The 21,965-nt window shown below is 42.9% G+C and overlaps 1 protein-coding gene across 2 annotated transcripts in view; it reads right to left on the minus strand.

Moving 5' to 3' along the window:
• PCGF5 (polycomb group ring finger 5) overlaps nucleotides 1-21,965 on the minus strand; it is a 259,950-nt gene that overhangs the window by 135,745 nt on the left and 102,240 nt on the right. For both annotated transcript variants that reach the window (XM_086921973.1, XM_086921974.1), the window contains exons 6-7: nucleotides 15,505-15,644; nucleotides 9,263-9,361 (exon numbers count right to left, since the gene is read on the minus strand). In XM_086921973.1, the coding sequence (XP_086778099.1) occupies nucleotides 9,263-9,361; nucleotides 15,505-15,644 (239 nt within the window). The remainder of the gene's footprint in view (nucleotides 1-9,262; nucleotides 9,362-15,504; nucleotides 15,645-21,965) is intronic.

A 21,965-nucleotide genomic window follows, 5' to 3' on the forward strand; every position in this document is an offset into this window, starting at 1 on the left:
AACTGTGTTGGCCGTTGGACTGATTTCTCCATGTTGACGTGGAGCGCGAGCTTGTGCAACTGGTACAGGCAAAGCTGGAAATCGTTTGCTACCTGTACAGGAGATGGACCTTTTAGAAGCCAGTCGTCCAGGTACGGATAGATGAAAAGCCCCTTTTTGTGAAGGAAAGCCGCCACCACTGCCATGTATTTGGTGGAGACTCGTGGTGCGGACTTGAGCCCGAAGGGCAGCACTTTGTACTGGTAATGTTTGTTGCCGATCACAAACCTCAAGTACTTTCGGTGACGCAGTGCAATCGGTTTGTGAAAGTATGCATCTTGCAGATCCACCGAACACATCCAATCCCCGACTTGCAGATGTGGACATATTTGGTGAAGAGCTAGCATGCGGAACTTTTCCTTGACTATGACCTTGTTTAGAAGACGAAGGTCTAGGATGGGTCTGAACGTGTCCTCCTGATCTTTTTTGGGGACAAGAAAATATCTGGAGTAGACTCATTTTCCCCTTTGAGAGAGAAGTACTTCTATAGCTCTTTTTGCAGAAGAATTTTCACCTCTCTCCGGAGCTGATCCAGCTGGTGGGGAAGAGATTTCTTCAGAGGAATACGTAGCGTGTATCCATTGCGCAGTATATTCAGCACCCAACGATCTTTTTGGATGCTGACCCACTCTGCCAGATGTTGTGAAGCAGTTCCTCCCACTGGAGTGGGCAACGGCGCCAGAGGAAGCCACTGCTCAAGCCTTTCCTCCCCTCGCCATGTTAGAGGACTGCTGGTGACCTACTCTACTTCTGCCCGATTTGCCTCCTCGAAATTGGATCTTGCCTTGACTCTTGTTTTGGGACCACTGAGGGGTTTGAACCCTCTGTTGAGCCCCTTTGCCCTTGTTGGTGTTAAAGTGGAGCTTGAACTCCTTTTTCTTCTCTAGACCGACCGCTTTCACAGTGTCCAGCTCGGTCTTCATTCGACTCATCTGCTCGTCAGCGTGTTCACCGAAGAGAGAGGAACCAGAAAAAGGAAGGTTTAAGATGCGTTGTTGTGCATCGGGCTTGAGGCCTGTCAGGCGCAGCCAAAAAGACCTCCTGGCACAACCTCCATGGGAATAAGAATGAGCTGCTAGTACTGCGCCGTCCGCCGCTGTGCTAATTATTTGATTAGACACTAGGCAGCCTTCTGTCAGCGTTTCCTCAAAGTCCTTCTGGTCCTCTTTTGGCAGTTTGGACTTGAACCGATCCATGGAATCCCATAGTGCTCTATCATATCTACCTAATAGAGCGGCCGCACTGGAGATCTTCAGAGAAGAAGAGGCAGAATTGCATACTTTTCGACCCCCACGAGTCCTGTGATTTGCTGTCTTTATCTGGTGGAACCGAGGAGGAGGCAGCCACTGCATGTGTCTTCCGAGCCGCTGCTACAATCACAGAGTCTGCTGGAGGGTCAGCTTCTACAAATACTGGTTAGGAGTCAGCTGGCTTGTATTTTTTCTGGATACGAGCCGGCGCCGCCTTAATAGTCGCTGGAGTTAGAAAAATGCTTTTGACAGGATCCATAATTCCCGGGACCAAGGGTAGTAATGGACGAGAAACAGATTTTTGATGCAGCGTTTCAAAAATCACTGTCGTAGCCACTTGGGGGACAGACATTTCAATGTTAAGTTTCTTAGCCCCTCTCTGTAGGACATCTAGATAAGTGTTGATGTCGTCCACTGGAGAAACACTAGAGATGTAAGCGTGGGAGAATAATTTCTCCTGGAAGATCGGGTTGAGGAAGAAGAAGAAGAAGAAGAAGAAGAAGAAGATGGAGTTCTTCGACTCCTGCGATGATCACCGTGCCTCCTTTCACGTGATCTTCTTGGATGCTTCTCCCTTCTGGGAGAACGAGAACTGGCCGGCTCTTCCCTTCTGGGAGAACGAGATCTGGATGGCCTCCTCACAGGCGATCTTTCTGCTTGGCGCCTGGGAGGGCTGCGTCTGTCCACTTCTGCTACCAATCTTTGGAGTGGAGATCTGTACTCAGGACTGGCATACTCTCGCATCCGCTTGGCAGCCCCTGATTCTCGCTAACGATCCAATGGTTGGTACCATCTAGGGGACAACCTCACCACCTCCGAAGAAGGATCTGTCCGTCGTAAAGGTGATCTATTGACCAGACTGCTGGACCTTGAGGGTGATTTTCAGGAGCCAGAGGATGAAGAGGAGTGGCGCGAAGCCGATGCAGTCACCATAATCACAGAGTCCCTTGCCGTCGAATCAGCCCTTTCACGAGGCCTCGACGTCGGGTGTTCTGACGTCGAATGCCTCGACGGTGACGACCGTTGGTCTATCGGCGTCGAACATCGCTGCACTGCTGACGATGGAACCCTCTCTCTCGACGTCGAAAACCTCTGGGGCATCGACGGAGCAAGTAATCTCGGCGTCGGATGTCTCGATGGCGAACGATGATGGTCTCTCGACGCCGAACAGCGATGACCAGCCGACGACGGAGCTTCTCTCAACGTCGAATGTCTATGCGACGAAGGCGGAGGGGTATTGGCCACCCTCGACGCCGAGCATCGACGAGACGTCGACGAAGATCGCCTCCTCGACACCGATCGACGTCTGGTTGTCGACGGCGGAAGGATCTTGGGCTTTGACGCCGATCGTCGCCTTATTGACGACGGCGGAGGGGTCACACTTCTCGACGCCGATCGTCGTCTGGATGACGACGGCGGAGGTGTAACGCCCCTCGACGCCGATCGTCGCAGGGTTGACGACGGCGGAGGGGTCTTGGTCCTCGACGCCGCTCGTCGCCGAGTTGACGATGGCGGAGGGGTGATGGTCCTCGACGCCGATCGTCGCCTGGTTGACGACGGCGGAGGAGCCACTTTTCTCGATGGCGATCTTCGCCCTGTTGACGATGGCGGAGGTGTGACCTCCCTCGACGCCTATCGTCGCCTGGTTGACGACGGCGGAGGGGATTTCGACGACAGAGCTGGAATCCACGACGTCGGCGACGAACCTGATCTTCTTTTCGACGGCGAGCCCACCGTCGACGGTCGCTTTTTCGATAAATGACCCGCCGAGCCTGACGCTGAACCTGAAGGACGTGAAGACTTGTCCCTTGAAGGTGATCTAGCCCTCTTGGAGCCCTTCTTTACCGAAGATCTTCCTCTGGATGACCTCTGGGCTAGGCCGTAAATGCGATTCCTCTCCCTGTCCTTAAGAGTTCTTTCTGACAGGCGCTCGCAGTGAGGACAGGTCTTTGGGTCATGAAGATCAGGCAAACAAAGTATACAGACATCATGACTGTCTGTTTTAGCCTTCTTGTTGCCACAAGAAGGGCAGTTATCAAAGAGTGAGGGCATTTTGAGAAAAAAATGCCTCAAAAAACTGTAAATAAAAGACAGATACTTACTTGACTAGATGTAAAATGTCAAAGTAAGTCAAAAAAATCTGAATAATGAAGGAATTTTCTGACAGAAAGCAAGAAAAAGAGTGGAGCTGTGTTACCAGGGTCCTTCCTGAAGGAGCCGGAAAGAAAAACTGACCTAACTGTCACCCCTGAGGCATGATGGGAAGCTGGGGGTCATGGGTGCCTTAAAGGCACAGTGTCAGTTTTACTGCATGTTGATGCAGGTTAGCTTTTCAGTCTTTTTAGACTGTAGTTTTGCAATGCAGCCTGGGAGCTTCCTATGCTTTCAGTGTTTCATGAGAATTTCCACTGCTTTCTGAGCATTAAAACAGTTCTAAAACAAAACTGTTGTTGTCTCTCATGTTTATAATGCATGTTTGTTCATGGTTTATGGAAATTCTTTACAGCATAATTCAGCTCTGGTGTTTATTAGGCTGCAATACTTATATATATATATATATATATATGGATATATATATGTGGGGCACAAATAATATAATTTTTCCGGGGTCCCGCGCATGGGCGGGAATATTCTAATGCTTATGACTATTGATGAGGATCCCCTGGAAGAGAAGTAACTTTTTTCAGCAACAAAGATTTACAATCTTAAACCGATGTTGCCATCCAATACTGGCAAACTATTGATACGCTGGAATAATGTCCGCCTTAGTTAAAATGATTCATAGTACATCCTGCCACACTGCCAATTCAGAGTCTGTTTGGTTGGATATTTAGACAGCAGTGCTTGGTGGTGTGCAAGATTTCCACATCGTGGCCTTGCAGATTTCTGTAGTTGTAACTCCTTCCAAAAAGGCCATTATGGGTAGAAGGTGATTTAGATTAGTTTACAGGAAGACATTTACAGTGACTAAGGATGATACAGGGTATGTTTAAAAATAATTCCGATGACTTTAAGTGATAAGTACCTAGTGAATGTAATAATAAAAACAATAATAATAGTAATAACAGTAACAATTAAAGTCACCTTTAATCGTGTACCTACTTCTCTGCAATGGCTGCCAGAGGCTGAAAAAAATTAGCATCACTACATGTTGGTTTAGGTGAACCTCTGGGGGTATTATTTCTGTGAGTTTTTTCAGTGGAAACCGCTCATTGGGGTCAGAAATGTGTAGGGCCAATTATACTAGTTACATAAAGGATTCAACATCTCATACACGGCTAAAAAGACTTTTCATGGAAAAATGTTGAGTTAATTGGTAAATATTATATTTCGTCATTTTTTTTATTGCTCATGCTCGGCTAGAGGTGTTTCACACGCAAACATGGTAAATTTAACGTGAAATAATCTACTGAAGTGAATTAACATCATCATCTACTGAAGTTCTTACGCCACATACTTTCCGTAACAAAGAACAGTCTCTGTGAGGCAACTGCCAGTAGAATGCATCATGGTTAAGCAAGCTCTTGGAGTATTTTACGGTGCTGGGTATTATTTTCAAAGTTTTCAATGTAGGCCTCTCAGACTGCATGTTTATGCTCATGTTTTACATTTTCAACTCCTTTCTCAACTAAGATGCTGCAATGCAAACTTCAAATATGCTATTTTTCAAACCTATGGAACATACTCAGGAAAAATAAGGCCCTTTAAGTGGGCACTTGTACCCTGTGTTAATATACATGGACAATATATCTATGGAAAAGAGGTCCAGGATCCACTCATGCAGCATGGCATTGTTCAGGTGTTCATGACCATCAATGAAGAACCTAAGTGAAAGTATGGAGAAAGTGGAAACATGATGGGATGGTGAGTGGATACAGGTTGGGATAGTTTAAGGGGTGAATGTGCTTGAGGTAGAAATGGGTGGGACCAGAGAGCAGATTGCATGGGGGTTTCATCTGATGAGAGGAGCAGGGACAAGAAAGCAGTTGGTGTGAGACAGTAGATGAGGGAGAGAATAGATAAAATGGTTAGAGTGGATTTGGGATGCAAACAGAGCTAGGGGTATAAGGATGGTTTGAGAACTTGTGGATAGAAGTGACAGTGTCAATGATGTCAAAAGAGTAGAAGAAGCAAAACAGCTGAGTAGTGACAAGATGATGGAAAGGATGAGATGAGGTGGGGATATCAATGGAGTTTATCAGTGTGTTACAGGCTTATAAACTCAGCTGAGAAGGCTCCAAATAAATGCAAAACAAGTATCATCAATGTGTTAATGATTTGTCACATATAAACATTTTTGCTTTAAATACTGCAATTAATTTTTAATTTCCACTCTTCCGAAATTGATGGCTACTAAACATTTGAGTTGGAGGATAGAAGTTTTGAGTTAGGATCCACTGGCTCTTGCTGTAAAACCTTGCCCTGTAGCTTTACAACTGTAATACTGAGACAAGAAGTAAAAATGCCAATAGTGTGTACATATGTAGCACACACCAAAGTTCAAAAACCTGCACCTCGAGTAAATGTATTGGAAATAAAAATGTACATAGGGGATCAGTCTTGCAGAAAAACATGGGTGGCCATTGAGTAAGAGCTGCTTCCCAAAGGCCCAAAGCCGCAAAAAATACTATTGGAAGGTAATTAATTCCAACATGCATTTGTCAGACAGTGTTTTGTTCCCACTGCTACTGCCTTGCCACATAATGGAGTTATATCCTTTGCTAATGCTTCCAAAAATACCGGCCCTTTAAATGAGTGCAAATATCCAGAGTTTTCCCTGGATAAAGTCAGATTGCCCCTTAAAGTAAGCAAGGGGGGGTAGGCCCCAGGGCCCGACGGGATCCCTATTGACCTCTTTAAATTTAACATCGAGCTCTGGGGCCCTATCCTCACTTTGCTCTTTAAATCCTGCCAAAGTCAGGGTTTTTTACCTACTTATCGTCCCTATTTTCAAGAATGGTGACCGTAACAACCCAGCACAATACAGGCCAATTTCCCTCTTGGATTGCCTGGTTAAGGTTGCTGGTCGCATGCTCTTGGGACGCTTACAGGAGTGGGCAGAATCAACCAATATCCTCTCAGACCTACAGTATGGGTTCAGGGCGGGGTTGGGTAATGTAGAGCAGGCTGTAAACCTAGACTTGTTAATTGGCAAGTATGTACACATGAAAGGTGGTAATCTTTTTTTAGTCTTTATCGATTTGTTTTCAGCTTGATTTGGTAGCTCACGATAAGTTATGGGCAATAATGACTAATATGAGAGTGGATGTTAAAATTGTAAACTTCTTAAGAGACTTGTACGCCCAAGGCAGAGGCAGAGTACGTTACGGTCTTAACGGTAACTGTACTGAGACATTGAACATAGAAAGAGGGGTGCGGCAGGGATGCGTAATGGCCCCCTTTCCATTTAACCTCTATATAAACAGCATAGGAGATATACTGGCAAGTAAATGTGTATATCTACCTCAGGTGGAACAAAGGCCTATTCCAGCACTATTTTATACCTACGATGCAGTGTTAATGGCCCATACTCCCATTGCCCTGCAGCGCCTGGTGGACAAATTTGCTCAGTATATGCTTAATTTGGGGTTAAAAATCAACACAAGTAAAACCTTCGCCAACAAGATTGGGAAGAAGGCTACCCGCTGTCGTGAAATTTTTATTGAGGGTTCTACCATCCAGTTTACAGATTCCTTCTCATATTTGGGCATTGTTTATAATAAATCAGGGCATTGGCAAGGGGCTATTAAATCAAGGCGACTCCATTTCATGAAAACAAAAACGTCCCTATCGAGTTTCGCTAGTCAGTGTGGCTTTAAACATCCAAAGGAGATGATGACTATTTATAATGTAAAGTGTAGATCGTCAGCCATGTATGGGGCCATGGAAAAATAGATATATTACAGCTTGAAGAAAATGCTTTTCTAAGGTCTCTCCTTGCACTCCGAAAAGTAGCTCAACGTTTGTATGTCACTCTGAATTGGGTGCCCCCTACTTAGCATACTTAATTAGGATCCAACCTGCGCTATTATGGCACAAAATATGGTCATCTGAACACACTATTTCAAACCGAGCCATAATCGCTGACCGCCAAAAATAGCCTAAGGTTTTTAAAATTCCATGGCTCAAGTAGGTTCATAATTTCTTGGTAAACCTTGAATATTTTACTCTCCCTGAGTGTTCGGCCACCGATCAGAGGAAAGCCTTGAAGTTGAAATGCATCTCTTTTCTGGAAGAAATCAGATTAGCATCTGAAAATTGTAAACCTACGGTGTTGAGGAACCAACTGATTTTGACCAGTGTTTACATGTAACCATACTTGGTTAAAATTTATAATTCTCGCCATCGGTTTGTGCTCACACGTTTTCGGCTGGATATTTTCCATCATTTAATCAGTTTTCCCATTGTTAACAATTGGTCAGCCGACCTGGGAAACTGTACGTGTGATGATATTTCACCTCAGAATACAATGCACACTGTATTCTTTTGTAAACACTTCTCATGTTTCAGACAGAAATTCATAAAACCCTTGTTACTACAGTTGGGTTACAGATACTGTTGTTCGACGTATACATATTTGCAAATGCTACCAGACATTTTTATGTGCTTTGTAATGTCGCGTTTTTTGTTGACTGTTATAAATCGTAGGAAGCAGCTGTAAATTGTAATTATATTATCGTGTTACGATGTTAGACCTTTTAATATTCTGTCTTAAATTTTTAAATAAGGATGAATTTTGTATAATTGTTTTTAACTTGTATTTTTGGTCATTTTAAATCATTGTATTGATGTATTTTGTAGCTTTTATGATTCAATTTGTGACTTCGAATAAAGCTTATTTTGATCTTTGATCTGGATCAGTGTTTAAATTAAAGACAACATTTGCAGCAGACGTTGTGGAAACCAGTTTACAAATCTTTAACAGTTTCAGAAAGTAAACTAACATTTGGCTCTTCAGACCATATTTCTGAACTCAGAAATACTACACATTTGTGGTTTTTAAATAAATGCCTTGATGGACCAACTACATTTAGTACTTTTGAATGAGTTCTGAAGAGGAATAATCTAGGCGTTTCTGCAGGCACATAACACAAACCAGAAATTCTTTACTCTTTTTGAATTATTAGCCTCTCTTAAGGTCTGTTGTAGGTTTACTCTTAACCACTAGATAAGAGAAAACTCTAAGACCGAATACTGTAACCTTTCATCAGAAATTTCCCCTGCCCTTTTTCACCACAGGGATGGAACCAGAGAGACTGGAAAGAGTCTTTGCACTGTATGACTTAATAGCAGGAGTGTATATGAAGACGAACCCTCTAACTCCTCTTCCCAAGTACATAGACAAAATACTTACCATAAAAGGGACCGAGGTAAGCTGCACCTTTTTCACATTCCTATTAGAATAATGGAAGAAGACCATCCTTGAAAAATACTATTGAAGAGTTGGGCAAAGATCCCCACATACTTTCTTGTGTTAAAAGCTTCCTCTGTTGCCAAGCAAATACATTATTGTTTAAGGAAGTAAAAATGCAAATAGGATGTGTGTTATCGTCCTTTACAGTCCCTTTTGCTAATTCACTGATGGGAGACTGCAAGGTTTTGAGCCCCTTTACATCCCCATATCTGTCTGAGCACCAGCTGGCAGGGAGATCAGGGTATTAAAAACTTGTACTGGAGCTAGTGGTCTCATTATGGGAGACGTCCTGGCTATCCAAAGATCAACTTACCTCCGCAGGAGAAAGAGTAAGGATCCGGTTTCTGAATCATTATCATACAGGTATACAGTGGAAGTAGGAAAGGACAAACAGAGCAAAACCATGCAGAGAAAGTTAGCCTAAGGAAGCATGCTGCAAATGCTGACAGAACAAGTACTGACACTTCAAATAAGTTTGGATTTGTATAGATAAATCAATCTAAGAGCACAGTGAGTATACAGTTAACTCAAAAATAAGTCACAGGAATTAATAACGCACCTCATATGTACTTGGAAGTTTTAACTTTAAACTTAAGAATTTTTTAATGGTCCCAACTGTCACTCGTGTAGAGCAGCGTATAAATTTTTTCAATAAACCCTGAAAAAAAAGAAATATTCATGTTATATTTCAATCCCATTATATGAAAATATGACTTAACGACACAATTTAAGAAAGAGGGAACATCACTTGCTTATAATCCCTATTCTCCTGGAAACAGTGGTTTACGAAGTGATCGCCATTTTTTTAACAATAAACATTTTAACCGTGACAATCTAAGTATATCACTTTCAATTTTCCTTTTATAATTTATAAAAAGAATAACATAAATATTCAAAGTTTTTTTATCCTCTTAACAAGAGAAAAATCACAGGAACATGAAGATACACAAAAACGTATTGATGGATAATTTGCCAGTCACTTTCAGGTAGCAGGCTACCTAAAAGCTACTCGCTGAAGTACAATCTCAGCTATAGTTTACCATGATGGGTGAATTTGAGGTATCTCTTGAATCACTATTTTATTCTCCATTATCCTGGCTACAGTTGAGCGACAGGCTAGTTTTTGATTAATTGAAAGAATATACACAGACATTAGAACTAAACCGATTAACTTGACACAAACAGTAAGTGAGCACCTGCCCAGATTTGGGAACATAGGTTGGAGCTGCCCTTCAGCTCACAAATGGGGAAAAGTATTGTGAGACCTATGCAGTCTCTTTGTTGCCAAAGTTTTAGTACCCTCTTTTGCAATTAATAAAAAAAATCTCTGCTAATTAGAATATTGTATTTAATTTAAATCTGTTCTTTCTTTTTCACAAGATGGATCACAAAAGAATTTTATGAAAGCCATTATGAGCCTTATTACAATCGGAAAGGCTCGAATGGTATTTAGATTTTCCTATTTAGAAAACTTACAAATTGGCCGGGTTAAATGTAGACTATATTGCAGAAATCCATGTGTTAACACTTCTAAATAAACAATGTGTCAAACAGACTGTTTGAAAAATATTGTTTTTATTGTTGATTGTTTTTTTTTGCCTTTGTGTATACCTCTTTTATCAAAAATATAAATGTATGTGATAATCATTAATAAAACTTGTACATTCCATATGCACAATATTCCATCTGTACCATATATTTCAAGTTGAACAATATTTTCTAATTGATCAATATCTGTACAAAGTAATACAATTATTATTATGGAATAAAAATAGACAACATGGTTGCTGGTAATATACAGAATGATCGAGAGTCACAGATATTCAAATCCGAGATACTGATGTATAAAACATTGATAACGTCACTAGTAATGATGTGCAGACCCAGATTTTCCTAACCTGTTTCGGAACCCCTGTTTCTGACAGACTCTGTAACATTTCCGACCGACCAAATATGATGGAAGGTAACCGTTCAGTCTTTCTTACTAGGCTCTGACCAGCATTCAGAGACTCTGAGTCGGTCGGAGCTGAATCGTACAGGTCAATGGACCGCGTTTCCAACTGTATTACGATGGTGGATTCTGACAGCCTTTCCAAGTCGGATTGTCTGACACGAACGGGCTGTCAGAAACTGACTTTGGAGGCCAGTAGCAGGCCCTCCTTCACCCAGAGGCCTCTGGTTACTGCCTGTGGGGGTACCCATGGGACCCCTCTTTCCAAACATGCACAGTGTGGCCAGCTTTGTGGCATGCTCGCCACAGGGTGCAGTGTTTTCCGCACCCACCCCTTTCTTCAATGGGAGCCTGTGTTGTCAGTCTAAACACAGGCTCCCATTGATTTCAATGGGAGTCTGTCCGACCGGTGTTTGGAACCATCTTAATCGGTCGGTCGGACTCGCCGAACCAGAGTAGGTCAGAAACGATTCCGACAAGGAGCCATTCGGAATGCTTTCCGACCGACATCATAATAATAATAATAATCCACATGTGTATGGCGCACAATCACCCATAAGGGTCTCTAGGTGCTGGGGGCCGTCGGGAAGATTAAGCAAGCTATTGCCCAGAGTCACATGGTGCTGGGCTAATCTGCCGCCGGTGCTGGGGATCGAACCGTGATCCCCAGATTCCAGTCAGTCGCACTAGCCGCGGCGCCACACCCCACCCCTTCTGTAATGAGGCCCTATGTTTCTTAGAACTCTCCACAAGTATATTTTACAGTCTTTTTGCATGTTGAAAATGTAATTGTTTATTGCATTTCCAACAGGGATTTTGTGACTTGTATTTATCACTTTATCAGGACATTATACAATTCATTTTCAGAAAGTCTCATTAGCTACTCTATATCTTTGAGTTAATTAGCAACACAATCTCTATTAAGCAGCATTACAGTGTGCAAGTAAAGATTGCCTAAGTATCGGATTACAACGCTTGGTACCAATATTATTAGGACTACATCTTGTCTGACATTAATTCAACTAACGTTACATCCAGATTCCTGCTGTAACATTTAATTTCAGACCAATTTGTCCTCATGGTATGTTTAGCAACAATTTATAAAGCTGCATGTATAAATGAGATATACATGCATTCTAATCCTATGTATTAAATACTGAATTGCATGTTGGTCATCTCTTTGAACTTCTATACTCAAATGTTCCATATGTTTCAAAACATTGCACCATATTCTTCCAAATAATCATCAGTTTGTCCTATCTTTTCTCACGGTTAAGTCTTTTTGCTGACGAATTATAGTTTTTCATGGTAGAGTTGCAAGTAAGAGTTTTTGTTACTAACTGTAACTGGCCAATGTCATACGGTTTCCATTTGTTTCTTGTAACCATAACTTAACTTGTGTTTTTTAACATATGGTAATATGTTATGAGCAATAATAAGCCATCACTTAACTAAAGAGGTTGACTGATATTTTGATTTTTCTGATGATCGACTATATCAACTATTTGTGCAACCAAACCCAGCTATGCTCAGCTGCATGCCATGCACAGCAGGAGGTTGGATGCAGTGCCAGGTGCCCAAACATGCTTCATGTCTTTTATCTGTGAATAGTGGCGGGTGCCAAAAGATCAGGCCTATGCCCACCCACCATGGCTGCCAGCACCTGGTAGGTATGGCAGTGTACAAAGTTTGGTCAAAGATCAGGAGCTGCAACCAAACCCCAAATGCCAACCCCTGCTATGCACAGACTTCGGTCATGGGCATGCGGGCTGAGCCGAGGGGCAGCACCCAACCCACCAAAACGATTGCCTTTGGATTCTGTGGTCCTGAAACAATCCTATCTTACCAGATCAGTTGTGTAGTGCCACATCAGACCCTCCCGCAGCTCTTAAATCACTGAAACAGCAGTGCAAGACCAAAGCATGGCATTTCATACAGCCGATAGGCGTGCACAGCAGGGGGTTGGACATGAAGTGTATCATACATAAAATTGCAGAAATTCATTGAAAGAAAACACTGTTAAAAAATGCTGGTCTGGCTCAAATGCGCAGGACCAGTGAAATTAGCCAGTTATATTATTCAATGCACACAACAGTCCTCACACCGTCCGCCATGCACAAAACACAAAACTAAAGCACCCACTTCAAAAGGTCACAGGAAGACATGCAACTACTTAAAGCACAACATGGCGGGTGGTGTGTGTTATGGCATACAATAACATACACCACCCGCATATATACACAAACACACAAAATCCTGTGGTTCCTTCGATACTTTGCCCATTAGTTGGGTGCCAGTCAGTAGGCAGGTTTCCGCACTTTAATTTCCCTTGGCAGAGTGGAAAAGGCGGCATAAAACTGTTGTGCATCTAAATTCAAATTTATGTGGACATGATCTTGTTGAAGGGGTTACAAAGTTAGAGCTTTCAGAGCCATTAGTCTGTGGATTGTCCACAAACCCAGATTCATGGACTATTCACGGACCGAATACAAATAATTCAACAAATCTAATTTGATGAGATCGCTTTTTCGCCCTTTCTGGGTCTGTAGATTTAAAGCAGAGGCTGCGGGCACTAAGGCTCTGATTGGCTAGCTACAACAGATAAGCTTCTCTTGGAGTCACCATTGCATGATAGGACAGAAGTGATACCATCAATGATGTCATTTAAAATGGCATACGTGATGCCATATATGAGGTGATAAGCAGTGCATGATAGGTTAGATTTATCTCACTGAACTATGAATAGAAAAATGCAGTGTTATTTAAGTAATTTCTAGTCCCTGGTTGCCAAAACCAGCAGGAGTAGCCCCAGAATGTATCATTGTTTGGGATATCGAACAAGTCCAGAGTGAGATGGCCCCACTTGAAAATGTACCCATTTAATTTTGGGCATTCTAAAGTTTTGCAGTGAGAAATACAAAAAAAACAGAACACTTGAATTAATCAGGCATTTTTTTGCCCACCTTTTACATCTCAGATTAGAACGTGCCATCTGCAAATTATCCTTGGGCCTTCTGCAATAGGACCAGCACACCTCAAACCGCCAAGCCTAGTCCTCTCTGATCTGATCCTAACCGCCCAAGGAAGATTTTGCCTTAGATGAGACACTTCAGTTAGGTGCAGCTTGGTCCCAGTGGCACACTGAACACAGGACCCACATCTCTGCATACCTGGCATACTTAGGGTGTCATAAAGAAAAACATTAAAAATTGATGGATGGAATCCTAGAACTCAAGCGATATATTACTATTGAGACCTAAGTAGGTTGAAACCAGTCTGGGGTTGCTTGTGTTCCCACCTGGAGGAGAGCTGGACTGGCAGTTTAGGCTTGTAGTTTTTATTGGAGAAGGCTAAAGATCGATTAATATAAAAGGGGGGGGCAGGGGGTCCTTTGTGTAGCATGGCACAGTGGCCGAAAAACGATGGTCTGGAATGAGGCCCACAGCAATTGCCAGTGGACGAGTTTAATTCAAGCATTCCTTCCATCACCTTGTTGTTTCTGTAGTAGATGTCCTAAGTAAGAAGATTATGAAACACACGGGTCCCATGCACACTGTTCCATAGGTCCAAAGATTTACCTCACTGGTCACTGACTCAGAGGTTGCATTAGGGAGGTTGTCAAGTAGGTAGTCAATGACAACAACAGGGGCTTTTTCTTCCTGAGGCGGATAACGGAGACATCACCATTGAGAATGGCAACTCAGCCAGGGCATCAAGGGAGCTGGATTTTCACACAATATTTCTGGCAGGCTACGGTTTGCCTGCCCTGGACTGGTTTCCTGGGAAACTCAAATTTTTCCTGGAAGGAGGTGGTGCCAGCCCTTTCGTTTTTTAGTCCAGCTTTGGAAACTCCATGCTTCCTACTTTTTTTTTACAGCCTTCATGTACGTGAATAGAGCACTTTTCACAGAATAATCCTCAAATGAGGGAGAATCCGCTTTCCTGGGGCCATTTCTTTTTCTTCAGCAAATATTGTGACAACTTCCTCTTACTATCGTTCAGCGTCTTGGAAGGACAGGTTTTACATATTCTTGTGCATTGGATCAAGGCAAAAAATACACTGCCCATGAGGATCATAAGTATGGATATTTTTCTGTCCACATTTAGACCAGAATGTGAATACAGATTTTTTTTCTCTTTCCCAGTCATGATGACAGAGGAGAAGTCTCCTTGGCACAAACAATTGAGATTTTCCACAAACATACTGCAAAATCAACTTACAGTCCTCTGAAAGCTAAACAGAGAGCTAGCTACTTCAAGACCATGGTACCCCCAGGAAAACAACAGGATAAGGTCACAGAGAGGTTAGAGGAGAGCTCTTCTCTGGACACTGTCGCACATGACCAATAAGAATCTGAGTTATAGTGGCCTCTTTGGGGGGGGGGGGGGTAGTAGGCCGTAGCACTTCCACCCCATTAGCTGAAATTTGAGTTGTTTGAAATTAGGTCTATGTGGTGTTAACCCCTCCCATGCTGATGACGGCCCCCAGCCGTCATGCTTCACTGTGTCATGAACCCGCCCACTCTTAAAAACGGCCGCACAGGCGAAGAATCGCGGCCGCACCCAAGGGGTTAAACAAACACTGCTGTTAAGGCCTATAACAATTTTAACTGTATACTGCTATTTTAAGTTACTGTGGATTCCCAGCCTGATGATGGGGAATGATTCAAGCACATGAATATATAAAATATCCAATGCCAGAGAAACTGTTTTTCTATATGTATCGTTCATATATGGTCTTGATAAGAAATACATTAAAAGAAAGAAGGTATGAAGCCTAGTTGTCTACCATTAAAAAGTGTTTACTTACAAAGCAACCAAAGCAAAAACAAATTTCAGTCTCTACTTACCTTAACTGTGTTTTCGCCTGACTGACCATTATTTCGTAAACAGTCCAGAAAAATGGCAATTTGCGGATCACTTCTGTGATAATCTTTGTCTTCTTCATTTTCATCTTCTCCTCGGGATCTTTTAGATTTTGGACTTGCATCTGAAATAAAGATTAGATCTAATCAGTCATATCAGCTCCCAAAAAGTAACAGACTAGGAAACAAATATAATGTAACAATATGAGAGTTTGAATACAATCCCTGTTGCATAGAAATAAGCATAAGAGGTGCAAACTGCAGAAGTCAAATTCAAATGGCATTGCATGTGCTATGTAAGTTGTCTCCAAGTAAATCAAAGAAATATGTGCAACATCTGCTATTCAAGCAATGCAGCAATAACATCCTAATACCAAACACCCTTTTCACAATAAGGGCAGCCCCCGAAATCAAGTGCCCCAAATATTTTATTGGACAAACAATTGGCGTGGATTACACTCCCAGAGACAAACGTGAACGGACTCCCTTTAAGAGGCTCAGCCAGACATTCTGAAACCAGTAAGGCCACACCATAGAGACACACAATATAAACACATAGAATTCAGCACCTGTGCTTAAATCACTGAGCCATGTGACTAGACTGCAAATGCACAAAAGGTGAATGTGTACACGAGACCCAAGATTAGTAACGGGTTAAAACATATTAATAAAAGCTGTGAAAAAAATATAAGTGGGGAGTTTTATAAATATCTAAGCATCATACTATTTGAACATCCAACCACAGGAACTCAAAGGTTCTGTGGATTTTTTTGAACTCTTTAAAACTTCGTGGATTCTCAATGAACCGCATAGGAATAAATATAAATCTATGAAATATGCAATGATGATAAATGGGATTATACAAAAAAAGTATGACTGAGCTGACAGTAAATTGCATCACTTGATATTTTTGTAGTAACATTTCTCCTCTTCATTCAAGAAGAATTTTTATTTAACTAAATGATCTTTACCCTCATGCCTTCATTTGCCATAGTTAGCCACACCACTAGCATCCTTAAATTATTACTTAATCCCACGTATTAAGGTTGGACCAGAAGTCAGTCTTCGTTTGGCTCATTGTTTTGTTGCATTATTCCAATCCGAACAACGTTCTTGTTTTTGCTCTTATTCATAGACAGCAGTTGGGATATTACAATCAAAAACAATATGGCCTTTCTTGCGCATTTGCCACCATAATCATATGCTGATGACTCGTTCATGGACATTGCATAGGTGTTGTACCTGATGGATTAGTTACTTACCTGTAATCCTAGTTCTCTTCCAGGGGTATACTCATCAAAGTCATAAGCACTCGATTATCTCTGCTCTCAGAGGGAACCAGGAACACAAACTAATACATATATATGTGTAAAAAATATATAAAAATAGTACATGGTACTAAAAAATTATACACATATACATGTAGTAACTAATAATATGCAGCCCTAACCATACCCAATTTGCTAATAAAGCCAACATGACATGCCTTCTGTAGAATGAAAATAACTCATCACATACAATGCAAGAAAAGGACCTGAACCTTAGAAGCATTCCACAGAAAACAACCTTTTATTTTCATCAAAGAAACAGGTAATAAAAGGCAGTTAGCCTAAAAAGGCTACATAAATAAATAAATTCCTTGTTCAGAAAAGGAGAGTGGCACCTTGCCTTTAAGGCCTCAGAGAATCTGAACACTTTGCCTTTAAGGCCTCCAGGAGCAGCTTGCTCCCATCGTGCCCCACAGGTGACAGTTAGGTCAGTTCATTTGCACGGTATAAGAAAAATCATGTAGGACCCTGCATACATAATGCAATAATACATATCAAAAACAATGCTACTGCTCGCCCGGGGAGGCGGGAGAGTGCTTATGACTTTGATGAGTATACCCCTGGAAAAGAACTAGGATTACAGGTAAGTAACTAATCCTTCTCTTCTCATCAATAGTCATAAGCACTGAATAGAATAGCAAGCTCATACCCACTTCCAAGCGGACGAGCAGAAAATAGCTATAAAATCACTTTGACACATACATCTCAGCGAGCATTAGCAAACAGGTTTCTTAATGAGGCTTACCCAACCTAGGCATCTGCTTGTGTGTCTGAGTCAAGACAGTAATGGCGAGTAAAAGTATCGACTGAACGCCAAGTGGCTGCTTTACAAATTTCCGCCATGGGAACATTCCTTAGGAGAGCTGTGGTAGAAGCTTTTCCCCTCGTAGAATGAGCCTTTGGCCTCCCTGACAAAGATCTGTTGGCTAATTGGTAAGCTAGGACAATACAAGGAACAATCCACCTAGATATGGATCTTTTGGACCCTGCAGACCCCGTGTTAATAGGACCATAGTTAACAAACAAACCGTCTGACTTTCTCAATGCCTTTGTTCTGTCCAAATAAAACTTGATAACCCCCTAAAGATCTAAAGAATGAAGAGATCTCTCTGGAGGATTCGCAGGATCCGGAAAGAAAGTCGGTAAAGTAATAGTTTTGTCAATGTGAAAGTCCAAAACTACTTTGGGCAGGAAGGTGGGATGTGTTCTGAGAACTACTCTATTCGCATGAAACACAGTGAAAGGTTCGTTACAACAAAGCGCCTGGATCTAGCTCACTCTGGGAGCAGAGGTAATGGCTACCAGGAACTGAACTTTCCAAGATAAATGTTGTAAGGAAGCTTTGTGAATAGGCTCGAAAGGAGCTCCCATTAGCCTAGTTAACACAATATTAAGTTCCCAAGGAGGAGATGGAGACCTGACTGGAGGATACACCTTTCTTAGGCCTTCCAAAAAGTCTTTCACTACCGGCATCCTGAAGAAAGAAGTCTGATTAGGTGACTTTCTATAGGCGGTGATTGCTGCAAGATGAACTTTAATAGAGTTAAACTGAAGGCCAGACTTCGCCAAATGCAGCAAATAAGGCAAAATCACCTGCTCTTGACCTTGTATGGGATCATGTCCGTTGTCCACACACCACAGGAAGAATCGCTTCCATTTGAAATCATATGACTTCCTCTTTAGGAATATGCATACAGTCTGGATTTAATTGTAAATGACCATATTGGATGACTTCAGGAGCCATGCTGTCAACCGTAGGGAGGACAAGTTGGGGTGGAACACTCTACCCGCCTGCTTGGATAGTAGATCCGGGCGACATGGCAATCTCCTGTGTGGCACTTCCAATAACTGAAGGAGGTCTGGAAACCACCATTGATGAGGCTACTCTGGGGCTATGAGAATCATCCTGGAGTTGGCCTTGTACATCTTGTTGATCAATGCTGGTATTAACGGGATCGGTGGAAAAGCGTACAATAAGTTCTGACACCAGTCTATCAAAAGGGCATTCCCTTGAGATCCCTCCGGGGGAAACCTGGATGCGAAGATGGGGCATTTTGTGTTTCCCGCATCTGCAAACAGGTCGATGTCTGGAGCTCACCATGCCTGAAAAACTTCGTCGTTGAGAACCCAGTCGTGAGTCTCGACGAAGTCTCTGCTGAGGAAATCGGCCTGAGAATTGAGGGAGCCCGGCAGATGAACAGCTACTATTGACAAGTCCCTTGCCAGCAACCAATTCCATATGGTCTGAGCCTCCATGGAGTGAGTCCTTGACCGGGTACCCCCCTGTTTGTTTAAATAATACATTGTTGTAGTATTGTCTGTTTGAATCAGAAGGGATCGAGACCTGAACAAAGGAAACAGGGACTTGAGAGCTAGATGTACAGCCCTTAGCTCTAGGAGATTGATGTGGTAGCCCCTCTCGGAGTCGGACCATAGACCCTGTACTTGCAGAGGGCCCATATGCGCACCCCAACCCTGGAGAGAGGCGTCCGTGATCAAAGTCTGTGCTGATGGAACGGCACTCCTTTCATTATGTGCGACCTCTTCATCCACCATCGGATGGAATCCTTGGCTGCTTGATGAAGGATTATCTGATCCTCCCCGCACCCCGATATTTGAATCCATTGATCTTCTAAGCATTGATGCAGTGGACGCATGTGCAACCTTGTGTTTGGTACTATAAAGAGCATTACGCAATTGACCCCAGCAGAGAGGACACTTGACGAACTGTCGGGAAACCTGTATGAAGAAGAGACTGGCATTTTGTTCGAATTGATAACCACCTCTCCTCCGAAGGTCACGCGTTTACTTTTTCTGTGTACAGGAAGGAACCCAGATAGTGAATCTTCTGAGTTGGGTTTAGTATGGAATTCTTGAAATTGACCTGAAGTCCCAACCTGAGCAGAAGTTGAAGGCATCTTGCAAGATGATCCTCTAGCAGAGATGGGGACGAGCTTTTCAGGAGCCAGTCGTCCAAGTAAGGGTAAATGAAAATCCTCTGCTTCCGAAGAAAAGCAGCTACCACCGCAATACACTTGGAAAATGTTCGGGGAGCTGACTTCAGTCCGAACAGAAGAACTGCATATTGGTAATGATGAACAGACACTCAAAATCTTAGAAACTTGCGATTTCTTTTTGAAATTGGAACATGAAAGTATGCGTCCTTCAGATCAATGGAACACATCCAATCATCTTGGTGGAGTTGAGGGAAAATTTTATGAAGTGCTAACATTCGAAATTTCTCCCTTCGAATGAATGTTCAACAATGTAAAATCCAGTATAGGTCTGTACTCTGCGGATGGACCTTTCTTTCGAACAAGGAAGAAACAAGAGTATAGCCCTTGATTTCTTTGTGTAAGCGGAACTCACTCTATGGCTTTTTTGCTCAATAAGGTATTCACTTCCTTTTGCAGCAGACTGTGGTTTAGATGACAAACACCTTTTGGATTTATGGAAGAAGGAGGTTTTTTGAATTTGAGTAGATATCCGGTCTGAACGAGGTCGATGACCCACCTGTCTTTTGTTAAAAGACTCCACTCGTCCAGATATAATGCAATGCTTCCTCCTACCAGAGTGGACAACAGCTTTGGAGGAAGTTTTGTCTCATTGCTTCTGAGGCTGCTTTGAAACTGCAGACTGCTGTCTGTTACCACCTCTGCCTCGTCCAGGTCTGCGTTGTTGAAACTGCGACCTCTGTTGAGATTGGCCCTAGTTTTGCGAAGACCAGTTCAATGTTTGCCCACATTGTTGAAAAGATCTCTTGTCGTAGGGGCAAAAGCGACGACGAAACTCCTTCTTTTTCTCCAAGCCAACGGCCGTTAAAGTATCTAGCTCAGTCTTCATTTTAGCCATCTCATCGTCTGCATGAGACCCAAACAACGTTGTTCCATTAACCCCTTCGATGCTGATGACGAGCTCAGCTCGTCATCAGCTACGGTGCTCGTATGCTGATGACGAGCTGAGCTCGTCATGTAACGCGGGTTTTCGAAAAACCCAGCACACAGCGGGAAAACCGCTAGTGCGCAAGGGGTTAAAGGTAAATTAACAATTTTCCTCTGGGCATCGGGCTTGAGGCCCGTGAGGCGGAGCCAGGCTGACCTTCTGGAACAGATGCCATGGGCATAACCATGAGCTGCTAAATCAGCAGAGTCAGTCGCCATACTAATAATCTGGTTGATAACCAAACCTCCTTCTTGCACAATGTCCAAGAAATCTTTTTGATCTTCCTTGGGTAATTTCTCAACAAATCTCGTCAAGGAGTCCCATAAAAGTGGTAACGACCCAGTAGAGCAGCTGCACTCGCCACTCTCATTCCAGACCCAGCAGTATTACACATTCTCCATCCCAAGGAGTCCACGTTCTTGCTATCCTTCTCTGGTGGAGCAGATGAAATGGACTTTGCAGAATGTGTCTTCCTGGCAGAGGCAACTATGAGTGAATCCGGTGGTGGGTCATTAGGCAGGAATAAAGGATCCTGATCTGGGGCCTTATATTTCTTTGCAATTCCCAAGGGCCCCGAACCCACTGTAGCAGGTGTTAAGAAAGTCTTCATTGCCGGTTCCAGTAATCCTGGCACTAAATGCAGTAGCGGTCTCGCTGAAGACTTATGATGTAATGTCTCAAATATAACAGAGGAAGTAACTGGCGGTACAGACATAGTTATATTAAACTTGTTTGCCCCCGACACAACACCTCGCTGAAAGTCCCTAGATCATCAACGGGCGATACACTGGAAGGTGGCGTTGAAGAAATTGTAGGGGAATAGTCTCTGTAAGATGACCTCGTTGATGCGGTCGTTGTTGGTGACCTCTGTCTTCTCCTTGGCGTAGGAGACCGATGTGAGTTGCTGCGATCTTTTGAGCGTGAACGTTGTTTCAGTGGAGATCTGGAACGTCTTGGAGACCTACTAGCAGGTGGTTTTGAACATTCCAGGGTAAGAGGCCTTTCACCAGCTCGGGGCTGCATTTTACAATCACGAATGCTTTCCAGCCATCTAGGGGACATGTCAACAGGAGGTGACTTGGGCACCGGAGAACCCTCCGGTGTTACTTGAATAATCTGCATCCCCATTGAAGATGACAAAGAACTCCTTCTAGACCGTGGAGATCTAGACGTCAG

Source organism: Lissotriton vulgaris, chromosome 5, assembly GCF_964263255.1.
Source record: "Lissotriton vulgaris chromosome 5, aLisVul1.2, whole genome shotgun sequence".
Lineage (NCBI taxonomy): Eukaryota > Metazoa > Chordata > Amphibia > Caudata > Salamandridae > Lissotriton > Lissotriton vulgaris.